This window comes from Lutra lutra, chromosome X (genome assembly GCF_902655055.1).
Source record: "Lutra lutra chromosome X, mLutLut1.2, whole genome shotgun sequence".
NCBI classification, from domain to species: Eukaryota; Metazoa; Chordata; class Mammalia; order Carnivora; family Mustelidae; genus Lutra; species Lutra lutra.
This window is the reverse complement of record NC_062296.1, coordinates 18,398,332-18,424,489: the sequence shown is the minus strand read 5'-3', so window position 1 is coordinate 18,424,489 and position 26,158 is coordinate 18,398,332. Positions and strand designations below refer to the sequence as shown.

The 26,158-nt window shown below is 42.4% G+C and overlaps 1 protein-coding gene across 6 annotated transcripts in view; it reads right to left on the bottom strand.

Annotated features, from left to right (window-relative positions):
• The window catches only part of HS6ST2 (heparan sulfate 6-O-sulfotransferase 2), a 307,830-nt gene that overhangs the window by 206,842 nt on the left and 74,830 nt on the right, over positions 1 to 26,158 (bottom strand). For 3 of the 6 annotated variants that reach the window (XM_047716347.1, XM_047716348.1, XM_047716350.1), the window contains exon 3: positions 9,871 to 9,966. The exons of the other annotated variants lie outside the window; for them this stretch is intronic. In XM_047716347.1, the coding sequence (XP_047572303.1) occupies positions 9,871 to 9,966 (96 nt within the window). The remainder of the gene's footprint in view (positions 1 to 9,870; positions 9,967 to 26,158) is intronic. 6 annotated transcript variants of the gene reach the window in all.

The window sequence follows — 26,158 nt, the reverse complement described above, 5'->3', positions numbered from 1 at the left end:
TTCTATGAAACACCACGTCTTCTAAAATGTTATAACATGACTGTAAGTGAATTGTCTCCTGTGGGTGAAAGCACTATGAACCTTGAGCTGGGACTCTGGAAGGCATGACCCTGGAGCTCAAGAACCACTTAGGGGCTTAAGTGCATCCAAAGCACAAACAAAGCCCACAAACCACATTACCGTCCTCCCAGCTTGGAAAGGGGACCGGCAGCCTGGATTAACAGCATTCTGGAATCTGTGCCATTCTCACAGCTTTCTTTCCGTCGCTAGTCACAACACTACTCTTCACTGAGATTCTTTTTTTCTTTTTTTTAAAGATTGCCATCTTCACGGTCTTACAACATCCATCTTTTTATAGATGGATATCTTGTTTGAGGAGGCTCAGACTTAATTACTTCTCATCTGTCTGAAAGCATTTGGGTGCTAACCTATTCACGTCAGTGAGAGTGAAAGAGCAAAAAAGTAGCGGCAGCGGCTCAGGGCTGTGCAAAAAGAAAACAGTGCTTCTAGCCTACTCTCTGTCTCTGACAAGGGGATTCTCAACAAAGTGCCTGCATTTTAGCATCTTCACCTATGAAACTGATGTAATAATCTGAGCCCTGCTAGGCAGAGTAAAGCGCATAGGTGTAAAAGCATTTTAAAAAGCATAAACAGGGACACTGAGGTGGCTCAGTCAGTTGAGTGTCCAACTCTTGGTTTCGGCTCAGGTCATGATCTCAGGGTTATGGGATCAAGCCCCTCATAGGGCTTCGTGTTCAGCCCAGAGTCTGCCTGTCCCTCTCCCTCTACCCCTTCTCCTACTCTGTCTCAAATAAATAAATAAACTCTTTAAAAAAAATAAAGAGCATAAGCCATTATGTGTGTGATGTGTTTTGAGACCCATGACTCTACAAGTTTGGGTCCCCCCCACCAAAATTCATATGTCGAAACCTAATCCCCAATGTGATAGTATTTGGAGATGGGGTCTTTGTTGTGATTAAGTCATGAAAGTCATGAATGGGGTTAGTGCCCTTATAAAAGGGGCCCCAGAGAGCTCTCTCCCCTCTCCTGCCATGTGAGGAGATGGCAAGCAGATGGCCATCTAAGGAAGTAGGTTTTCATCAGACTCTGAATCTGCCAGGACCTTAACCTTGGACTTATCAGCCTCCAGAACCGTGTGGAACAAATGTCTGTTGATTGTAAGCCCTCCAGTCTGCGGTGTTTTGCCTTCATAGCTGCCTGAATAGACTAAAACAAAGACATGGTGAATTTGTGGTCCCTTCCAATCTATGATGATAAGACCATAATAAAAATAATTTTAATGGGCACAGGGAAACCTCCACTTTTAAAAACTGCAGAAAGACTGTCTTTTATAGTACAAAGACTCTCTAAAAATATCCACCTAGAAGTGCTCATTATGGAAAAGAAATAACATAGCTTTGTCATCCTTTTATAAACCTTTACCATTTATTTCGGACTCAACTGACTAAAATGAACAGCTAGAATTGTTTTGATTTGTTCTAACAGAGATGAACAGATTTTCAAATCCATCAACCTCACCTATGCTCTCCCTCCTTCCTGGCAGCTAAGAAGGAAAATGCTCATTCCCTCTGGACTTTTGATAATTTCCAAAATGCTAGAGTAAAGACCCCTCTTTACATCTCCCATGGTTTGTTCAAGAAACAGAATGTCTACTGTACTTTATCCTCTCAGTCAAATGTACTTGAACTGAGCCTTTCACTGCCCATATGAAAGTGCCTGGGTGTTGCTGTTGGATGAGCATCCAACACTTGATTTCGGCTCAGGTCATGTTCTCAGAGTTGTGACATTGAGTCCTACATTGGGGTCCCTGCTCAGCACATAGTCTGCTTGGGATTCTCTCTTCCTCACCGTGTGCCCCTCCTCCCACTTGCTCTGTCTCTCTCAAAATAAATAAATAAAACATTTTTTTAAAATGCCCATGTGGGAAAAGGGGCAGTTCAAGATGGCACATTAGAAGACTCTGAACTCACCTTCTCCCACGGAACATGCCAAATCTACACCTAATTATAGAACAATTCGCTCTGAAAAAGACCAGAAAACTAACTGAACAGCCCTTCCACAACAAAGGAGAAAAGGGCCACATTGAGATAGCTAGGCAAGGCAGATACACAGTCTCACCAAAACCCTACCTCCAACTGAGTGACCCATAAGCAGCAAGAATCTCACAAATCTAGAGCATATCCCTGATACATGAAGGATTCAAGCCACTCACCAGGAAACCCAAACTTTGGGACCTACACTGGAGGAAAAGACCCCCAAACCTGGCTTTGAAAACTAAGGCTTACATCCAAGAGACTCAAAGACCCATAGGAAACTAAGATTCCACTCTGAAAGGAATCATACATAGATTCACTCTCCACAAAAGCAGCAGGTTGAAAAGTACATAGACCATATGTGAAGGCCATTCATTGGCTAATCATAAAGCTTCTGCTAGAGGGGCAAGGGTCTGTCGGAACTCTTTCCTGGGATGGAGGCACCATTTTCCCACTCTTCTACCTTGCCCTCACCAGCACTGGAGAGGGCCATCTTGTACTATACCTTGATAAGAGTCATATGCTCTGCCCTGGCACTCACTCAGGGACCTACCTCCTAAATTCAGCAAGCAGGTTTGCCCTGGCCCAATGCTTCCCTGTGGTCCCAACAAAGCCAGTGGATGTACATGGTCCACACAAAGGATACCCCTTGAATCTCTGGTTCTAGTGGCCAGGGGTGCTTGTAGTTCTGTGCCCCACAAGACTGAAACAACTGGAGAGAATTCCTGGGAGGTTACCATGCCCAGAGGGCCCTGTACAGACAGCAGACTGAAACACACACTTAGTCTTCCTACAACCACTCCTTCAAGACAAGATTAAGCTGTTTCACTTAATACATAGAAACAGAGAGTGAAGCAAAATGAGGAAACAGAGGAATATGTTCCAAATAAAAGAACAAGGTAAAACCCCAGGGGAAAAAGTTAATAAAATGAAGAAAAGTAAAAGAGTTCAAAACAATGGTCATAAAGATGCTCACAGGGAAGAATGGATGTACACAGAAAGAATATCAACAAAGAGATAGAAAATATAAGAAAACATAAATCACAGAGCTGAAAAACACAACAACTGAACTGAAAAATGCACTAGAGTGGTTCGATAACAGAACATATGAAGCAGAAGAATAGATTACTGGCCTGGAGGACAAGGGAGTGGAACTAACCTACACAGAGCATCAGAAGGAAAAAAGAATTCTAATACATGAAGCTAGCTTAAGAGATCCATAGGATAACATCAAGTAGAAAGACAGTTGCTTAATAGGGAAGCCAGGAGAAAACTGATAGAGAAAGGATAGAAAGCTTATATGAACACATAATGGCTGAAACTTCCCTGACCTGGGTAAGGAAAGAGTCATCCAGATCCAAAAAAGCAAGAAAGTTCCAAATAAGATGAACCCAAAAGATCCTCAGCAAGACAAATTATAATTAACATGTCACAAGTTAAAGATAAAAAGAGAATCTTAAAAGCAGCAAGAGAAAAACCTAAGCACAAGGGAACCCCCAAAGATTATGAGCAGATTTTTTTTCAGCAGAAACCATGCAAGCCAGAAGAAAGTGGCATGATCTATTCAAAGTGCTGAAAGCAAAAGTTCCAACCAAAAATACTCTACCTGGCAACATTATCATTCAGATTTGAAGGAGAAAAAAGAGTTTTTCAAAGAAGCAAAAACTAAAGGAGTTCACCAGAACTAAATGACCTTTGTGAGAAATGTTACAGGGACTCCTTTAAGCTCAAGAGAAAGGGCACTAATTAGTAATAAAGAAACATGAAAGTAAAATAGTTCATTGGTAAAGGTAAACAGATAGCAAAGGTAGTGGGCTAATCATTTATAAAATATAGCATGAAGATTAATAAGAAAGGTATCAAACCACAACAGAAAAGAGCAAGAGAAACAAGAAACAGAGAGGAGCCACAAAACAGCAAGAAAACAATTAACAAAATGGCAATGATCACGTACCTATCTACAATTACTTTAAATGTAAATGAACTAAATCCTCCAATCAAAAGACATGAAGTGGCTGAATGGATTAAAAAACAAGATTCAGGGACGCCTGGGTGGCTCAGTTGGTTAAGCAGCTGCCTTCGGCTCAGGTCATGATCCCAGCGTCCTGGGATCGAGTCCCGCATCGGGCTCCTTGCTCAGCAGGGAGCCTGCTTCTCCCTCTGCCTCTGCCTGCCATTCTGTCTGCCTGTGCTCGCTCTCTCTCCCTCTCTCTCTGACAAATAAATAAAATCTTTAAAAAAAAAAAAAACAAGATTCATCTATATGTTGCCTACAAGACAATCACTTCAGATAGAAGGACACAGAGACTGAAAGTTAAGGGATAGAAATAGATGTCTTGCAAATGGAAACTAAAAGAAAGCTGGGATGGCAATACTTATATCAGACAAAATGGAATTTAAAACAAAGACTACTACAAGACAAAGATGGGCATGGCATAACGGTATAGGGGTCAATCCAGAAAGAATATATATGAGTTGTAAATATTTATGCACCCAATATAGGAGCACCTAAATTATATAAAGCAAATATTAACAGACTTGAAGGGAGAAATCAACAGCAATATAATAGTAGTAGGGAACTTTAACACCCTATGTGCGTCAATGGATAGACCATCCAGACAGAAAGTCAATAAAAAACATCAGCCTTAAAGGACACATAGGACACATTGGACCAGATGGACTTCATAGATATATGCAGAACATCCCTTCCAAATGCAGCAGAATACCCATTCTTCTCAAGTGCACATGGAATGTTCTCCTAAAAGATCATATGTTAGGGCATAAAACAAGTGTCAAGACATTTAAGAATATTGAAATCATATCAAACAGCTTTTCAGACAACAATGGTATGAAACTGGAAACCAATCACTAAAAGAAAACTGGGGGACAAAAATCACAAATATGTGGAGATTAAACAACATGCTATTAAATACCCAATGGATCAACATAAAAATCAGAGCATAAATCAAAAAATACCTTAAGACAAATGAAAACGAGGGACACCTGGGTGCCTTAGTCGGTTAAGCATCTAACTCCTGATTTCGGCTCAGGTCATGATCTCAGGGTTGTGAGATCAATCCCCACATCAAGCTCTGCATTCAGCGGGGAGTCTGAAATTCTCCCTCTCCCTCTGCCCCTACCCTCTTTCATGCACTCTCTCTCTCTCTCTCAAATAAATATATTAATTAATTTAAAAAAAAAAAAAAGAAAGACAGGGGCATCTGGATGGGCTCAGTAGGTTGAGTGTCCGACTCTTGGTTTCACCTCAGGTTATGATCTCAGTGTCCTGGGATTAAGCCCCACATCAGGGTCTGTACTGTACAAGGAGTTGGCTTAAGGATTCTCTCTCTCTCTATTCCTCTGCTCCTCCCCCTGCTCGCACTCTCTTTTTCAAATAAATAAGTAAATCTTTTCAAAAAAAAAAAAGAAGAAGACAATTGGAAAAGAAAATACAACATACCAAAATCTATGGGATACAGCATGAGAAATTCTAAGACTGAAGTTTATGGCATTATAAGCCTATCTCAAGAAACAAGAAAAATCTCAAATAAACAACCTACCTTTATATCTAAAGGAACTAGGAAAAAAAAGGAACAAACACCCCAGCCATGGCAATGAGACCAAAAAAAAAAAAAAAAAAAAAAAAAGAAAGAAAGAAAAGAAAAGAAATAAAAGACATTGAAATTTGTGACAAAGAAGTAACACTTGCTACTTGCAGGTGACATGATACTATACATAGAATACCCTAAAGATCATCCAAAAAACTACCAGAACTGATAAACAAATTCAGCAAAGTCACAGGATGGAAAATCATTCTACAGAAATCTGTTGCATTTCTATATACCAATAATGAAGCAGCAGAAAGAGAAATTAAGAAAACAGTCCCATTTACAATTGCACCAAAAATAATAAGACACCTAGGAATAAGCCTAACCAAAGAGGTGAAAGACATATATTCTGAAAACTATAAAACATTGATGAAAGAAATGGAAAGACAGTCCATGCTCATGGTTGGAAGAACAAATATTGTTGAAGTGTCTTTACAACCCAAAGCAATCTCCAGATTTAATGCAATTCTTGTCAAAACACCAACAGCATTTTTCATAGAACTAGAACAAAAAATCCTAAAATGTATATGGAACCACAAAATAGCCAAAGCAATTAAGAAAAAGAAAAGGAAAGCTGGAGATATCACAATTCCAGACTTCAAGTTATATCACAAAGCTGAAGTAAATCAAAACAGTATGGTATTAGCCCAAATACAGATGCACAGATCGATGGAACAGAATAGAAACCCAGAAATAAACCAACAATTATATGGTTAATTAATCTTCAATAAAGCAGGAAAGAATATTCAATGGGAAAAAGACAGTCTCTTCAACAAACAGTGTTGGAAAAACTGGACAGCCACATGCAAAAGAATAAAACTGAATCACTTTCTCTTTACCATACACAAAAATAAATTCAGAACAGATTAAATGTGAGACCTGAAACCATAAAAAATCCTAGAAGAGACCACAGGCAGTAATTTCTCTAACATTGGACATAACAACATTTTTCTACTTATGTCTCCCAAGGGAAGGGTAATAAAAGTAAAAATAAAGTATTGGGACTACATCAAAATAAAAAGCTTTTGCACAGTGAAGGAAACAATCAACAAATCTAAAAAAAACAACCTACTGAATAGGAGAAGATATTTGCAAACGACCTATTTGATAAAGAGTTAGTATCCAAAACATATAAAGAATTGATACAACTCAACACCCCAAAAAACAAATAATCCAATTAAAAAATTAGCAGAAGACCCAGACATTGCTCCAAGGAAGACATCCAGATGGCCAACAGACACATGAAAAGATGCTCAACATCACTTATCATCAAGGAAATGTAAACCAAAACCATAATAAGATATCATCTCACACCTGTCAAAATGGCTATTATCAAAAAGACAAGAAACAGCAAGTGTTGGTGAGGATGCGGAGGACAAGGGAACCCTTGTGCACTGTTGGTGGGACTGTTAATTGGTATAGCCACTATGGAAAACAGTATGCACATTCCTTAAAAAAAAAACAAAAACATAAAACTAGGAATAGAACCACTGTGTGATCCAGTAGTTCCACTTCTGGGTTTTTATCCAAAAGAAACAAAACCACTTATTTGACAAGTATGTGCATCCCTAAGTTCATGGCAGCAATAACAGCCAAGATGGAAACAACCAAAGTTTCCATCAATAGATGAATAAATAAAGAAGATGTGGTATATACATACACCTAGACAAATACACACACACACACACACGCACACACACACAAAATGGAATAATACTCAGGCACACACAAAAAAATGAAATCTTGCCATTTGCAACAACATGAATGGACCCTAAAAGTATGATGCTAAGTGAAGTAAGTCAGACAGAGAAAGACTAAAAACAATATGATTTCACTTATATGTGGAATCTGAAAAACCAAACAAATGAAGAACTAAACAAAACTCACAGATGCAGAGAACAGATTGGTGGTTGGCAGAAGGGAAGGGGGTTGAGGAATGGGGGAAGAAGGGGTCAAGACATACAAACTTTCATTCATTAAATAAATAAATCATGGGGATATAAGGTACAGCATAGTGACTGCAGTCAAGAACATCATATTACTCATTACGTAACTTTGTACTAGGGGCCCCCCAGGACTCACCATGATTATAAGAACTTCCACTGATCGAGGTTCTACAATGTCCGATATGCCAGGCATCACACTGGTGCTTCACAGTTGGGTCGCCTTCCATTCCCACAACAAACCTTTCAAAGTAGGCATTATGCCTACTTTAAGATGATGACACTGAGACTCAGAGAAATTAAATGACTTAGTATTTCATTTCCCTAATTGCTTAAGGATCCCAGACGGTGTCACGAGAAGCCATGTCTGTTTTGTTCACCAGCATATCTGCGGTGCCTAATACAGTACCTGGAAAATAGTAGGCATTCCATAAAGATCTGCTTACTCACTGATGCCATGAAGTGACACATGAACAAATGGCTATATCAGCCCACAAAATCCAACAGGGTTCAGGGATTGGAGAAGAAATAATGTACTGAGGTATAACGACTGAGTTTTTAAAATAATAAAAATGATAAGCCAATTACTATCCAGAAATTTGTGAAGTTGTTGGACTGGCTTCAACTCTTCTCCCAGGCGCTGCAGAGCAACATGGCCCAAATCTTGAGACCCATATCCGCTGCCAAATAGAAATCTTTTAAAACAGCATAGCGTGACTTCGACTGTTCTTTGCCTATGGAGAGAAGCATATTCTGAAAAAAAGCATTTCTTTTCCATTCCAAGGTATATGGTACCCTGATTTGGTCAGTGCTCTCCTTATCGCTAATTATAATGCTCACAGCATTCTGGAAACAACCATCAAAGACAGGCCTTTATTAGAGTTCTCGGGTAAATTCAGACTTGACATGTGTGGAAATTATGGATCAAAAATAGAACTTTCACCTCCTGAGACCAACCCCATCTAATAATTAAACCTGAATCAGTACCCCTTCCTAGAAGAATGTATTTAGTTGTCTTCCTTAGGTAATATGTTGCTATTGATCATACGGTACGATCTTAAAGGTGATACTTACATAACATGTGAATGATCACTGGGCTGAAAACACTGTACACATCACATGGGATTAAATTTATCACATTTCCTTAAGGTTTTTAAAAATTAATCACATTTTTTGAAAAGTTATATTTTTTTCCCAATAAAGACCAAATCCAATGCTACTGCCAACAAAGAGGTTTCCTGAGAGGTAATTACTATTAGTAAACTAATATTACTCCAGGAAAGTAGCCACAATCCTGCTGGTAGCCAGACAAGAAGATGGAACGACATTAAACAAAGCTATTGTGGGAAACTCATTATAAAAGAAAAACGATATCCCCAAAATAAACACTCAAGCTGCGTCAAATCAGATACCAAATTATTTGGAAATGAAATTATCTTTGAGAGGATATTTACTATAAGCAGTCAAGGTTTAAACAAATAAAATTATAGGAGAAAAAAGACCCAATTTTCTCCTGAGGATTTATCATGGTTAAACAGGCAATCTCCTGCAGCTTGAGAAGGCAAGGCGATAACTCCAGGAGTTGCTCTCAGGACAGAAGACTAAAGGATATAAACACAAGAAGGTTATACTGTGTATTAAAAGGTAGAAATAAAACAGCCCCTGTCTTTGGGCCAAACAAAATCCATCACAGAAAAAAAAAAAAAAAAGAATGATCTAGGCCATATTTGCCTACTGGGTATTTCTAACCCAAAATGTGAAAACTTCGCACTCAAGTCCCAGATGGAGAAGTGATTTGGTGGAGACCACACCCAGCCAGTAAGTAAGGTGAAGACAGGGACTTTGGACTCTTCTGTTCATTCGAACGAAGACTGACACAGGGTGTGCTCCAAAAATATCTGTTCAAGGAGGAAGGAGAGGGAAGGAAGAAGGAAGACTCAATTCAGTAGAATTCAGAAAGTATGATATAAGCTGTCCTGCTCAGAATTACAGGAGCGTACCTGGCATGGCACCTGGTTCCAGAAGTTTGCAGTCTATTTGGGGGTAAATAAGATGTACACAAGAAAGGTGGGACCAAACTACAAATGTTCCATGATGTTCCATGCTGAGAGCCAAAGGTATTGGTGTGGGTGTCAGCTCTGCCAGGAGGCTGATGAACTCCTACGGTCGGGGAATTCTTGAGTGCAAAACAAGAAGCTCTAGGAGCCACTCAAGACACTAATCTGACTGGAGTTCCAAGCGCATTGACTACCTAACACAACAAACCTCTTCACGGTTTCCCAAGTGCATCCAGCTGGCATTATTTCCTGCGGTCCTCCCAAAGCACTAGGTGGTAGGCAGGGAGTGGGAGGCTGATCTCCTCTGAAAAGAAAAGAGAAGACACATTCTCAGAAATGAGAATTCATTGGACCCAGCCCTGTACAGGATGGCACCCATCCAGGTCCGGGAAGTTGGCGGGGTCTTAATGTGGACATTTGTTGCCTAGGTAGGATGAGAAGATGCAAGGCGGCCCCAGAAGAGTTAAGAAAAATTGTTGGGTGGTGCAGCGGAATCAAAGCCCAGCTGAGAAATGTGAAGATGATGGAGAGAAGGCAAGCACTTCCTCTAGTGCACAAGCTGAGCCCTTCTCCCCCTTGTTCCATAACAACCATTTGGACAGAAGCCACTACACCAACTCCCCACCAGGGATGGCTGGCGCTGCCCCTAGGACATGTGGTGCCTTTATGTAGAAGACCAAAAGATGCCCTCTCCAGGCACCCCTTCCTCCAGGATGATATGGCTCCTTTCCAGAGCACAGGGCTTGATGAGCGAAGCACAGACTGCAGTTCAGCTCCGATGCCTTTCCTCAGCAAGGTGCTTTATACAACACCCTGCTGCACACCCCAAGATGCCGATCCTGGAAATCGCCCATTCTGTCTCTGACCTGCTGTATTAGAAGGCACTTCCTTGTACAGAATCTAAATCCACCTCCCACTGGGATGTGTTAGGTTCTTTCCAGCCAGGTGGGAAATATCAAAGTCCCTTTCCCACGGACGGCCCTTCAGACACAGGGGCTTTTGGGTCCCTCTTCAATCAAGCCATGGGAGGGAGCAATCTCCTCGGCAAGAAACCCAAAGGGCCCTAAAGCCACAGTATAACCACAAGTGTCGCCGAAAGCAGGCTTACAGAGGAGCTATCATAAAGGGACTGGAAATACCAGGAAGAACTCTATACAGACAAGGATCATGACAAAGTTTTCAACATTCTAAACGAAGCAGTCAAAACATGAAACGTGGGGGAAAGGAGAAGTCGCCGAATATGCAAATACATGCACTTGAAAGAGCCCCAGAGTCTGAACAACAAGGAAAGGGGAGGAATAGAAAGCAAGGCTGAGAGGGAAGAAGGGGAGAGTGTAGTGAAATGATAAATCATTCCAGAGATGGGGGCTTAAGGGTGGGGGCTAGAACTGCGTAGGAAAGGCAGGTAAGAAAAGGCAGGTGGGGAGGAAGAGGAAAGGGGAAAGGAAGGGAAGAAGGGAGTGGGAGGAGAGAAATAGCTTATAGCCAGATGCATGTCTGGTTGTCTGTGTTGGGCGCTGGAGTTCACCAATGAACGTAACTCCAGAGAAATCAAACCCAACACCTTCTTCTTAATTCTGCCTTTATCATATTCATTGAAACAGTAGCTCTGTCTAAGGGAGGGATCTGTGTATGTGTGGGAGTGGGTGGGTAGTTTGTTGATTTGGTTTCCCCCCTAAGGGAAGTCCACATAGAATGTGGTCTGCAAAATCTGGCCTGAACGATGTTCTTCTTGGGCATGGGTGTATCTGAGAGCATACGAGAGGCATACTGTCAGTCTGCAGCTGACTTGGTTTACAGTGCTTCAGCTGGGCTTTTCCCAAGTCTACTGCATTTGGATTTTCTTCTGGTATTTCATGTTCATAATATGCCGTTTAATTTGCCACAGCACATTTGACCAGATGGCCCCCTTTCATGTCCTCTACCTCTGCTGAATCTGCCCAGAGTCTTTGTACATCTTCCTCCTGCCAATCATGACAGAATAAATCTTTTCCCCTAAAGCAGCTTTTTCTTCTACTGACTCTGTTCCACAGAAGGCTGAATAATCCTGATGGCTCACTGTTCATCTAAATGGGGAGTACGTGTCTGAGGGCCAAGGGAGAAAAGGAGCGGCTTCCAACAAGCAATGGTGCCCAATGACAGAATTCATTTCTGCCACAGCCTGTTCGGGTTTTCATTTCTATTTTATTTATTACGAAATAGGATATAGGTAGATAAAATAAAAATAAGTCACCCATAAGCCCATGATCCTAACATAACAACCATTTTCATTTCCCTGAGCTCCCTTGCTAGAGGTCCACGTGCATATCCTTAAACATGGTCAAAATACTATAGTCCAGGGCGCCTGGGTGGCTCAGTGGGTTAAGCCTCTGCCTTCAGCTCAGGTCATGATCTCAGGATCCTGGGATGGAGTCCCGCATCGGGCTCTCTGCTTGGCAGGGAGCCTGCTTCCTCTCTCTCTCTCTGCCTACTTGTGATCTCTCTCTGTCAAATAAATAAATAAAATCTTTAAAAAAATAAATTTAAAAAGTAATAATAAAAAAGAAAGAAATACTATAGTCCAGATACAAAGGCGCATCTTACTGTTTTCCATTTGTCATTAATAAAGATGTCCCAAGTTGTTACATAGTGGTCATAATGATTATTTTCACAGATGTATAATATTCCAAGGAGTATGTGCAGCCCCCTAAATGACTGGGTATTTTCTACTGCTTCCCTTTCTTTCCTTATTAGGGCTGACACTATAAATATAAATAGTCACATATTCAATATACAAACTTTTTCCCCCACTTTAAAGATATGGTGGTAAGAAGGAGTAAATTTCATCAAATTTCCTTTCCAAATCAGAGTAATTTTAGCTGCCATTAGCAACATATGAAAAACCAGGTGTACCACCTCTCTCCAACACACGGAAATATCATTTTTCTTAAATTTTGGTAATTCGAAGTTATGGGGTGCTGTCTCGTCATCATCTACATTGTACCTCTTCAAAAGGCCCCATTCCACTGCTCCCTATAGTTCATTCACTAATTGTAGCCCCTGATCTGTGAATTATCTGTCCAAGTTCTTGTCCATTAACTTACCTGGGTGTCTTAAGACCAATATTCCCCAAATCGGTTTTCCTTTGTATTCCAAGTATTTTTTTTTTTTATTGTTCACAAGTCGTTTTTTTAAGTTTATTTATTTTAGTAATCTCTACTCAAAACATGAGGTTCGAACTCATGACCCTGAGAGATCAACAGTCACATGTCCTACTGACTGAGCCAGCCAGGCACCTCCATAAGTCTTTAATTCTTAAGCAGCCAAAATCTATATATTTTTTGCTTCATGATTTCTTCAGTTCAGAACTCACCACATAACAGATGGTTTCTCAAATGAATTTTCCACTGTTTTTTTTTCTGTGATTTGATTTTTAAAATAAGTTTATTCTTTAATAATTGAATCATATGCCATTTGAAATCGATTTTCATATAATATATCAGGTTAGGGGCTTATGTATATTTATTTGGTAGCCAGTTTTCCCCAAGCCATCAGTTAAATAACGCTTCTGTTCCTTATTTTTTGGTGATGTCCAGTTCATCACACACTCAGTTCTTATATATGAATGTAAATAGAACACACAAACATCTATTTTCATTATTCCATATTTTTTCAGCTTTACTGAGGTCAAATTGACAAATAAAACTGTAAGATATTTAAAGTGTACATCATGATCTGGTATACATATATGATGTGAAACTATCCCTCCCATCTAGTTAGTTAACACATCCATCATCTCACAGATTTCTCTCTCTCATTTTTTTGGGGGCGTGAGAATATTTAAACTCTATTCACATAGCAAATTTCAATTTTACGATTCAGTGTTATCTCTTTTCATATCTATACTCTGTTTTTTCCTGTTCCATTAGCCACACTACTTGGGGACCAGGGTCATGCTGTTTTAATGACTATTGTCCTTTATTGTGTATTTATCAGCTTTCTTCCTTTGTATGGTTAATTACAAGGGTACTGGAGGCGTTTTCTCGCAAATCTGGACACAACGGGAGCAGGCGCTGTCGAAGAAATGGTCATAGAACAACGAGATAAGGACACTGGCTTCAGAATCAAATCCCCGCTCTGCCATTTACTAGCTCTGTGACCTTGAGAAAATTATTTAGCCTCCTTGATCCATAGCCTCTTTATACCTCATATCCACATCATTCAATACTGTAGCTACTGGCCACATTGTCTATTTACATCTTAACTTATCACAATCAAAGCTGATGAATTAAATCATCTGCTCCTTGGTTGCACTAGAAACATTTCAAGGGCTCAATATTCACATGGGCTAGTGGCTGTTGGAGTTAAATGGTGCTGGTATTATAGGACATTTCCATCATCTTGGAAATTTCTACTGGACAGACACACATAAGGTTGATGTGATGACTATAGAAGATCCTTCATGGAAAGCACTTAGTACACAACCCCGCGCACAGTAAACGCTTGACAGTAACCATAGCTGTAGCAGTAACAGTGTGAGATACAACTGTTTTCAAATAAATATTAAAGTACGTACTACCTAGTAAAATGGAAAGGGTTGTCATCAAGTTATATTTGTCCCTGAAAGCAAGAGACCACTTATAAATCAGTGGCTGGAGGAAGCAGAAGAAATTGATCGGTCTCATCAAGGTGGACAGACATGGCCTCAGGCCTGAATTACAATTCCAAAGGCGCTCGGATTCTTCAGGATTGAGATTTGGCACTTCAGCAAAACTATCTCTACCAGAAAAGAGACAATACATGTGGAAATATTTCAATGCCACTCTCTCTGGAGCATTCAAGAGTCTAGAGTTTGGTGTCCTGAGAGGAATCCCCCCAACTAAAGGGTATATCTTAAGGGTCCGAGCAATCAGTGCCAGTTGTCAATATCATTAATAGGTGGATGAAATGGCACTTGATAAGTTATAGCTCAGTGTCTGAAATACATTTGGTTAAAATCATTCCTCCAAAATCTGATAAGCTCTCAGTGAATCTGACATTCCTTAAGTTATCAGCAGTGTAAAGATGTCCACCTTGCCAACAGATGCGTTTAAGCCCTGGCCACTATCTTCTCTTGCCACCCAACACCTGTCTAGTGGTCATGTCTCACTGCAGTTGGTTGGTACATGGTAAAGATGTGTGCACATGCCAGTATTATTCTCAGCACAAAATCTGTAACTCCTGAGTGGAAGTGGGAGAGACCCTCGAACGACCCACATCAGCCATCCTTTATCAGTGTGGAGAACTGAGAGTTGGTCATAGTCTGACACAAGGAATCAGTTTAACTCCAGGACATACTTACTTTATAACTGGAAGTTTCTGCCTCTTAATTCCCTTCGCCTCTTTCATCCATCACCTTGGGCAACCACTCTTTTGAAGAGTCCTTTTATTTTTTGTGGTTGTTTTTTTTTTATGTACTGCACAGGGAATATAGTCAATAATATTGTAGACTTATTGTATGGTGACAGACAGAGACCCCACTGTGTCACATACAGGACCATCAAATGACTGTGTCGGTACACCTGAAACTAATATAACACTGACGTCAACTGTATGTTAATAATGAAAAATTAAAACAAAGAGAAAATAAATCCGTTCCAAATCCCATAGAGATAAGGTCCTTGTACCCGATTGTAAAAGTCAGCCTTTCAACTAAATTTCCATTTGCTTCAACCACTTTCTATGAACAGACTATCTTCTATGAGCTTTCTTAAATCTTAGGATGTTAAAGCTGGTGAGAGATCCAGTGGGGACTGAGACGACTTGTCTTACAGATCAGGACAACAAGTAGGAAGAGTGAAGAAGTGACTTACCCAAGGTCATAGCTAATTAAGGGCGGAGTTATTAGCACCCGGTTGCACGCTTTCCCAGAGGAGTGCTCCTGAAACAAACCAGGTGCTTCAGGAGTATTTTACATACATACTAACAAGTCTTGTCATTTAAGAGAATCCCTCAATATGATCATACAAACTCTGTCGGTTTTTTCATAAAGTTAATGTTTGCGACCCAAAACGTTCACTGAGAAGCTACTCTAGACTGAATGTTAGTGTCTCCCCACCCCGCCCCCTCACCCCCACTCCCCCTCCCCCCGCCCCCCCTGCCAAATTCTGATGCTGATATCCTAATCCCCAAAATGATGGTATTTGTCAGTAGAGGTTTTGATAGGTCATTTGGTTATGAATGAGATTAGCATCCGGATAAGAGGGACCCCAGAGAGCTCCCACACCTCTTCGGCCAGGTGGAGATACCGTGAGAAGACAGCTGGCCAGGAACCAGGAAGCGAGTCCTCACCATGCACCTGATGTGCCTTGGTTTCACAATCCCCAGTTCTCAGAACTGTGAGAAATAAATATCTATTGTTTATCAGCGTCCACCCCTATTCCGGATCTATAGAATTCTGTTATAGCAGGCCTGAAGGGACTCAGGCAGAGGCTGACTCCCTGTCCTTTTGGGATACTAAGAAACTACCCAGACTGCTGTGTTTCTGGAAGTGGGGGAAAAAAATGAATCAATGTGAGATCGTTCCAGAATTATATTACACAAAGAAGCTTTACAACAAGATATTTTAAACAATTAAAAAAAAAAGATGGCCATGGAACAATCAATAAAATGCTCTCTTTCTGGACAGGCTGATCAAAGCCCTGCAGAGTCCTCAGAAGCAGAGGAGATGCCCTGCTGAGTCCCACGGCTGAGTCATGTGAACATCAAGCCATCTTCCAGCTCAGCTCATCAACTCCGGCAATCACCAAACTGCATTAGGGCCCATTAAACATTTCGGAGATTAAACAAAAAAAATTAGAAAGAAAGGGGGAAAGATTTGGCAGCAGCAAGCACCGAGACACGTAACACGGAAATTTGGCTATTGGTGCACGGCGACAAGTCTCAGTAAGATACCAATTATTCTGCTTTGCTGTCTTGCCCCTGTTGCAAAACTTCAGGATCAGGGTGGGTATGCTCCAGATCCCGCCTTCTGCTGTGTCGGTGACATAAGCTCACTTCCTCTCCCCACTCATCCTCTCACATTTCTCCCAGGGAAGCCAGGAGACAGTTACGCTGGGAATGACAATGAGAGGTTCTGGGTCCTCGTTCATGCATCCAAATATGATGTGATTCCAGACTTTTCGTTCCCGACAATGTCCCCTTCCCATCAGACCTCTGGTGATGGGAAGATATCCAAATACTTTAGAAATGGAAGCCTCGGTGGGAAACTTCATGTTTGCCTTGTGCTTCTACCTGAAACATCTACTCACACTTACACAAACTACAGGCTCGGCATCCACGTAATTTCAAGATGCATCTGTTGAACGCACAGGAAAGTGGGGGAGTGAATGTATATATGGCTTTCATCACCTGAGCAGCCATCAGTGAAACAAATATATGAAGGGGTTAAGAACCGAGGTAGCCATGTACTTAATGATCAAGGACAAGAATTTGGTTCAGGACTCGAAGCAAACAGACCTAGATCTGGGGTGAGACTGTGAGCAGCCCCCAGTGCAGTCTCCCTGCAAGACGAATCCATGGTGACTAACGTAACATATGAAAAAAAGAAATAAATTTTTTTAAAACAGATGAATCCAAAGCTTCACTGTCCTAACAGTAGACAAAGTGCCCCGCTCAAGGGATGAGACGTTGTCTTTATGCCTCTGACCACTTTCTAAGGCTTCCTTCTACTCCCGGACGGTAGTCCTGCACCACAAGTTTCCCCTTCAGCAGTCAGAGGTTTTGTGCAGGGCTCTCTGCCAGGTTTATGGATAACGCTGAAGCTACAGAGCTGCCCTAGATCCAAGAGGGCACTGGCCCAGCATTCTGGCCCCGGCCTTGGGGATTCTCTGCGTGTACTTTGAGACAAACAAGTGATCCATAAAACCTGGCCAGAAGAATTTCTCCTAGAGCTGCCCTGGCAAAAAGGAAGGATTTGAAGCAATAAACAGAACCATCAGTGCAAATTTATTTCAATTTTGAAACACTCTCCTTAGAGCACAAGGGAAGCAAAAGCGATGGGTCGTGGTAAAACTCTCCACACCCACAGCCCAGGATGCTGGATGCCGGCAGGACTCAGCGGTGCTGATGGTAACTCGCTCAAGGCCCAGACTCGCTTCTCCCTACTGCTACCACCGAGAGGACAACGCTCCCTTCAAGAGTCCCCAGAACCCCACCTGTGCTGCCACCCCCTCCAACCGGCTATGTGAGAATGGAAAACCCAAATCCCAGCCGGGTCTTCAGCCAGCACAATATCCGGGCCAAGGTCACTGCCAAAGGCCTCCCTGGACTTGGCCAGCTGTTCCACCACGTGGGAAAGGCTCTTCCACAAACCCGCCCCCCCTTCCAGCCAGGAAACCCATGGCAGAAAGTGGACAGCAGACAGTCTCAGGGATGCTCTTTGTCTGGGCCTCTGCCACCTCAGAGAGGGCCGGGGATCACAAAGGAGGGGTCCCAGGGTCCAAGGTAATGAGATCCACTTCCTAGAGACAAGAAGGCTGTTGTTGCTTCTCTCTATCAAGAAGCCTGGCTCACTGGCGGAGCGATGAAACTGCTAGGGGTGCCAATGCCTGGGGCAGGGAACAGGTAGCTGGGGTAGGAGAAATATGGTCCCTGCTGGTGGCACGCATTGTCAACTCGTCCACAATAGCAGAACCACCGAGGCGCTAACCTGTTCCTGGGAGAAGCAGAAAGCGGGGGAGAAGTTACATTAATTTTTAAACAGGGTTACTTTCATGCTCCCTTCAGTCCAAGGTTTAATGTCAGCATTTAAAGGGTTTGGGGACTGTGAGTTCCGCTCTAGAGATGGAGCCCTGGTATCTTCCTGCCCAGCCCTGCTGGAGAGGCCATGAGCAGTCTCGAAGTCCCCCATCGGCAAAGGCTAGCAGGCTGGCGTGAGAAAAAAAGTCAGGAACCAGCCAGCTGTTTTTTTTTTAACATATGTTTGTTATGGGCTAGGGAACTGGTTAGCTTGCAATTAGCACAGACCTTTTTGGAAAGGTCCTCCTGGGGGGCACTTGATGAATGGCAGAGGAGACCTCACATGAATTCATTTTCATTAGCTGATAAAAACAAGGGTGTAACCCATCTGTAGAAAGACACACTTAAGGCCCAAGTCCATAGTCCAAAACTTGGAGAAGTGGATGTTTTATTTTTTTAAAAAACCCAGAAGGCTTTTAAGATCACAAAATTTTTGCGGGGGGCGGGTGGCAGGAGCGAGAAGATACTTGCTTTTACACAAACATTCTGTTCTCTGTTAGCCCACAGAAGTGCTACCTGGGTAGGGGGGGGTCCCCAAAAGGATGTGAAGTGAAAATCCAAAGGTAGAGTCATTAAAAGAAAAAAAACTCAACTTCTTTAGAAAAGATGCTTGAACTGAAAGTTTTGCCAGTTGGTCATTTCAATACAGGGGACTGGAAAACAAGCACAGGCCTACAGGGAGGGCCTCCAGTCCTGAGAAAATCCTGAAATACCTCTTCTCCAACATGCAGGTCTATAATCACATCTGTGACAAATACGGGCTTGCTTAGGTAATCCCCTGAGCCCCACTCCCCAGCCCCTTTGTGGTGAAAATATCGAGGGACAAAGGGGACTGGAGGATGGGTAATTTATGTGAGAATGGAAGGCCTAATCCCCTGCCACCTTGGGCAAACTTCATTAACGGGTCCCCATTTACTGAAGAGCTAGGATCCATCCAGGGTTCTGCAGGCGTCACGTGCTAAATGAATTGGACTCGGGTGGGATCTGGATCTCCAGACATCCCCCTCTCCCTTTAATAGCTGTTTGAATGGTAGAGCTTTAAATGAGGCTATTTGCGACCTGGAGACAGAATAACAACTCCTTTTCAAGTAAGCCACATCGCATCTCAGGGGGAGGGGTGTTTACACTGAGGCTTGTCTTTCCTCGCAAGTTTTTGTGTTTTTTGAGACTTGATTGCTTGTGGTCGCAGGGAAGAAAAATCGGCCATGGGGTAGAGAGGTTCTGGGAAGAATGTGTGGGTGGGGAAAAGAACTAGAGGAAGGATGGCGGGGGCACCTACTCCTTTAAGGTGGGAAGGAGGTGAGAGACAGCTTGAGAGGGCAGAGGAGTGAGTGGCTGCTAAGTCCCCCCCTCCACTTCCAGCCTGATAGCGTCTTCATTTTTAACCCTTGGTTTCCCTTGGCTAAAGGAAAAATCACACTCTGGGCTGGCTTCCCTGTTCCAATCCAGATAACACCTCGTGGTGGAAAATACAGAGGGGGAAACATTTCTCGGAGTGTTCTCCTCCAGATCCAAGGTGGGAATCTAGGCAAGCAAATAGGATATTTCCCCCCACATCAAGGACAGGAATTAAAAAAAAAAATTAGCCTGTTTTACTGACTGCCACTCAAAGACCTGGAAACATTTACTAGCAAATGTAATTACTTTGCATTTTAGAGCCGAGGAGCTAGAGCTAGCAAAGCTAAAAAAATAATAATAATTTTTTAAGTCATGCAATCCAAGATACAAGCAGCCTGTCTTCCACACACATTCGTCAGGGGCTTTTAGGAAAACCGCCACATCAGGACAGTCCACTGAGGCCATTTTACCCCCAGACAATATTTATTAAATACCCCCCCTTTGCTAAACACTTACACATTCCTTAACAAATAACCCAATGAGGAAAGTGGGCCTTAATCCCTCCATTTTACAGGTAGAGGACTATGAAGCTCTAAATGTGGCAATTCAGTACCTGTTTGCACTCACTGTTTCTAAAATATCTACCCATATATGCTCTCTTTGAATCCTCACAGCGCCTTTTCAAATGATGTACCTCAGGTATGGGTGAGATTCATAATGTATGAAAGAAGGAGAATAAGCTCGGAAACTGTAGTGAGATAACTGAAGACCACACTACCAATCCGTAGCAGGTCCCGGGCTGGAATTCGGTCCTGGGACTCTAAGCCCTCAGATCCGGAGGCCGCTTGCTATCCAAACCTTTTCCTCCCTGGCCATCTGGCTCAACCAGGGCTCCCTAAAAGGATCGGCTCAACATAATAAGGAAGGTCGTTCATGCAACAAAGCCACACTCCCCAGACGCTATGCCAGATACTGTGAGGGAGTCAGGTCTGAACTGCATACCTGCTCTTCTCAAGTATCTGCCAGTCTAATGGCAACAGTGTTTTAGAACTCACTGACCTCCACAATAAGCCGTACCCGGAAAGAGGGTCAGAGAGGCACTGACAAAGCCACCAATTCCGGATGTGGAGGGAGGGAAGGCTGGGAAGGCTTCTTGGAGGAGGAGGCCTGGAAATCAAGTAGGAGATGGAATTAAAGACAGTCCAAGACATGGGAGTAAAAATATCTGAAAGAAGATTGCAGGATAGCAGGGGGAGAGCCATTTGGGAGTAGGATATAAAACCCTTTCTAGCAAGATGTATTCCTCTAAGTAATAAGAAGTTGTAAACTTACTGTAGCTACTAAGGCTATAGCAAGTGGTTCGGCTCACAGTCAACGTGAACTTTAAAATTGAAGAGACATTCTGTGCCACACAAAGAATGTATTTGCTTTTTTTGAATACACGAAGACAGTGAATTACAGCAAATGCCAATGAAATGCTCCTAAATGATGCTAGAAAGCCAAATAGAATCTCAAAGATGGCACAAAATATTAATTTAAAGAAAACAAGATCATTTGGAATATAGATCAAGGGTAATCAACCCATCACATTGTCAAAATCTGAAACATTTTCAATAAGGTACCACATCCGAGACCCCACGTACAATCAGAAAATTTTCTTGGATATTACAACTTTAATACAGAGCATCACAAAATGCTTCCCTGGCACCCTGAACCAGTCCCAATCCTGAAATAAAAACCAGAAAAGAAGTAATGATGCCTGGGAAAGCAATTTTTGAAAACCCCATTTCCAAGATGAAGAATGTCATAAAAAGAAATTAAATAAACTTCACCAAAGCCAGCAATGCCCCAGTGGCTTCAAGCTCCCCAAACAGATTGCTTGACAGAAAAAACAACACAAATCATGAAATTACTAATTATACGCATTTAAGGAATGAACATCTATGTTTAATTAGCAAATTGGAATGGAAAACCCAGTTTCAAGGGCCTTCAGCCTCCTCTCACTAAGCAGGAGACCAGTGAGTTCTTTGGTCCTGGTTTAAACCACATGCAAAGCAAGCAAGCTAGCAGTGCAAAGGCTAACCCCTCGAGGAATGCCTCCTAGTAACTAGAGAGTCCTGCTAAGGCAAGCCCAGGTTTGCAATGCCCCTCTCCCACTGCGTATCAGCTCTGCCCCATGAAGAAATCCTGCCCATCAGAAAGAAGAATGTCTGTTCCAAAGAGCAACACATTTTCAGAATATGGTATGTATAGCAACTATGGCTATCTCTCAACTCCTGGAAACATAGTATTTGCATCTTATTTGAAATTCTAGCACTTTCTGGTAAGTAGGACAGGAAATTGACACCCTCCCAGGACCTGACTGAAAACCTATACTATTCAACCGCAAAGAGGTGGTTAAAACAAAGAGAGCACAGGATTTCCCTCCAGGAGGCTTAACTAGAGCTGTCATGGTTGAAATCAGAGGAATTCGAATTTTCGGGCTAGAAGGAACCTGAGCAATCGGCTTTTGAGTTCAGTTCAATCTTCAATTCAAATTTTTTCTTAACCAGCTGAACACCTCGGAGGTAGCCTCGGCTTGGGGCACTGGAAATACAAATTGAAGATCCAATGCACTGTGGCGATCGTGCAGCAATATACACAAATACGAATCATTACCGTGTACACCCTAAACTAACATATGTTATGTGTCAATTATGCCACAATTCAAAAAAGGAAAGATAGAAGAAAGACTCTATGCTGTGGAAGCACACACTGACGGAGAAACAGTCAACAAAGAAGCAAAAGGACCTACAGGACCATGAGACTCTTTTTTTCCATGGTTTGGAAGCTGAGTACCTACAATGTTCATGACTGCTCTCCACTCCCCGTTCTTGCCCATGAGAACGCAGCACTCCAAGATGTACACTGACCTAGACTTCAGGGGCCACTTTAGTCCAACCCTGTAGCTAAACACAGGAGCCCTTCTTCAGAAAGAGTGCCAAGTGGTTAGTGGCCAGCTTCTGCTGGAACACTCCAGGTGTGAGCCAAAACTTCCCCAGGATTTGCCACTACATCAGAGATATTAACAAAATGTTTATTCACAGATGTATTTCTTTCTCTTGGGCACACCTTCACGCCTGCATCCTTCCACCTCCCTCTACCCCAAAATTAAATGTGGTACCTAAGTATAGAGAGAAGAATCTCATTTGAGAAGACACATTGTAAATTTAGTAGAAATTCAGTTCCATCAACTTTTCGCACGTCCCAATCCACAGCAGGGTGGGGAGCGGTTTTCAGTGCGGCGGGTTTCTGTTCTGAGTCAAAGGAAAGGGCATGAAGACCACCAAGTCCTGAGGGTACCAAGAGCAGACTCAGTAGGGGAGAAAGGAAGAGATGGGAGTAATCAGTCATGGATATGGTCAGAGGCTGAGGTCTTCGGAGTAAAACAACGTTCACCAAGTATAAGATGAAACATTCTTGGGGTGCCTCGGTGGCTCAGTGGGTTAAAGCCTCTGCCTTTGGCTCAGGTCATGACCCAGGGTCCTGGGATCGAGCCCCACATCAGGCTCTCTGCTCAGCAGGGAGCCTGCTTCCCTTCCTCTCTCTCTGCCTGCCTCTCTGCCTACTTGTGATCTCTCTCTGTCAAATAAATAAATAAAATCTTTTAAAAAAAAGATGAAACGTTCTTAAGGCATGGTGACTAATGGTCACCAGTAGTGGACTGTATACTTGAAAGTTCCTTAGAGAGTAGCTGCTCAACATTCTCACTACCCCTCCCAAAAGTAACTGTGAGATGAGGGTTGTGTTAGTTTACCTTACCGTGGTCCTCATTTCACAATATATACCTGTATCAAATCATCACATTGTACACCTTCAGCTTACACAACATTCTATGTCAATTATATCTCAGGAAAGCTGGAAAAAAAATAAAAATAAGAAATGAGAAAGATCACGGGGCACCTGGGTGGCTCAGTTGGTTAAGCATCTGCCATCAGCTCAGGTCACAATCCCAGGGTCCTGGGATCGAGTCTGATGTCAGGCTCCTTGCCCAGCGTGGAGCCTGCTTCTCCCTCTCCCCCTGCCTGCAGCTCTGCCTACTTGTGCTCTCTCATTCTGACAAACAAATAAAAATCTTTTAAAATAATTTAAGAAAAAGGGAGTAAGAGCAAATATGTGGCTGTGCTAGTGGGCACGTGAGTGGAGGAGCATGGAGCAGAAATGCATATCATCAAAGCTAGAAAAGTGGAGAAACAGTGACACTTTGGAGGTCATCAGTGTGCAAATAAGGAGATGATGGGTGGAAAGAAAGACTACGATCAGCAACACAAAGGTTTTGAATTTCTCCCCCACTAACCTAAGGAGTCCGGTTGCATAAGCAACAATAATCCCTCCTACCCCATGCACCTGTTAAAGACATTACTTTTGGCCTAGAGAGTAATAATGGCAGCTAGTACTCAGGGAATGCTTACTGTGTGCCCGGCCCTGGGTTGTGTGCTTTACGGAGATGATTTCATTTAATCCTCAAAACAACCTTATGGTCAGTACTATCAATATTACTATCATTATCCTCATGTCACAGGAAGAAGATACTGAGTCTTGGGGCAGGGCAGGGGACAAGTACCATGGCCAAAGTCACACAACTATTTAAATGGGAGAATTGCATTTGAATCCTTGCAGTCTGACTCTGAGGGCCATAGAGCCAAACTTTCAGCTTCATGAAAAAAATAAGGAAATATGAAAACGGGAGAATGCTGGTTTCAGTGTAGGCATTCACAGCCATTATCAGGACCAGAGCTGTCTTCAGGTTGAACCATCAGAATGGCTTTGAGTGCTTAGAGTACCCGAGCTCATACGCATGTAATGTATTTATGACTTCTGATTTCTTAATTCTGTAATTATTTCCTGGTCACTAATCATCAAATATTGATCAGGCTCATTTTGTGGTTACAGAGGTGGAAGTGAAGAGACCCTGGGTAAGTAGTGATGAGCCCTGCATCCCCACACCAGGCTGCTGGGGGAGGCTGGTACACATACAGCTCTAACACCAATCATAAGAGCAAGGGAGGGAAGCTGAAGGTCACTGGCTTTCAAAGCCAGGGAAATCAGTGAGTACTTCTGCCTGGGCTTTGGCCAGCAGTCATCAGGAAAGTTATCTAAAGGGTCTAGTGCATTTATTTTTACCTAATTATAGCTATCAACCAGCATTTTCAAAGGGCTTCAATTATGCAGTCAGCAGCCGGGAACTCACAGCATCTGATACAAATAAATTGCATACATTACTATGGACCCTACTTAGTCAAGGCTTCAGTAATAGGGAAATTCCAGAACCATTTTCAGGCGTGCATATTCCTGCTGGAGTAGTAGTTCTTAACCACCTTTAGTTCACAGGTGCAAGGAGAATGTGATGAAAAGTTCTTTGCTCAGGAAACACACATTAGTACATACTTGAATGATTTTATATATAATCTTGGGCAGGGGGAGTATAAAAACTACTTGAAGCACATTCAAAGACTCCTGCTTTGAATGTTACCAATGTCAGGCTGAAGCCGGTGAGTAGGGCAGGAACCTTATAACCTGCTGCATTCCCTCACCTGATTTTTTACACAATGTTGTCAAGTGGAAGAACAAAATGTGTTGTCGATACAACGATGTAGTCCTTAAAAGCAAAAGAATATTTCATCACATAGTAGCACTTCAGCTATATTTTTGTTAAAAATGCCCCATCAGTTGATAATATTCTTGACCTCCCTTACAGTTCTGAGAGTGGACACTCTTGCTAATCAAAATGTGGTCTGTGAACCAGCACTGACATCCCCCGAAAACCTGGTAGACATACAGAATCCCAGGTCTCATCCCAGAAGTCCTGGAGCAGAGTCCGTATTTTCTAAGATTCTCAGGTTATGTATATACATACATACATACATGGTGATATATGATATATATAGGTGATACACACACACACACACACACACACACACACACACACACACACTCTACATCTAAGAGGCAATCGCGTACACGGCAGAGACATCAGGGCATAAAGACACGGTGAGGTGTGGTAGAATGAGGACCTGGGCTCTGAGGTCAAGCTCTCATGATCTTGGCCACATCCAACTTCTCTGGGGATTCTTCCTTAACTCTATCCATATATCAAACTTTTGCGCCTGACTGATAGTAAACACTTGACAAAAAGTACGTCATGTTCTTACAGTTAAGATTTTGATTACGTCTTCACAAATGTCCTAGGTCAGTGTTTACTAAACTAAAAAACCCCACCGCCATAAACAGATGGAAATGAGCGGGAGCCCTGTGCAACTGATCTAAGTGGGATGGGTAGACCAGATGGCTCCCCCTGCTGTTGCATGCAAAATTAGGGGTCTAAGGCTCTACTGACCATCTCTCTGATGGGTGCCTCTGGG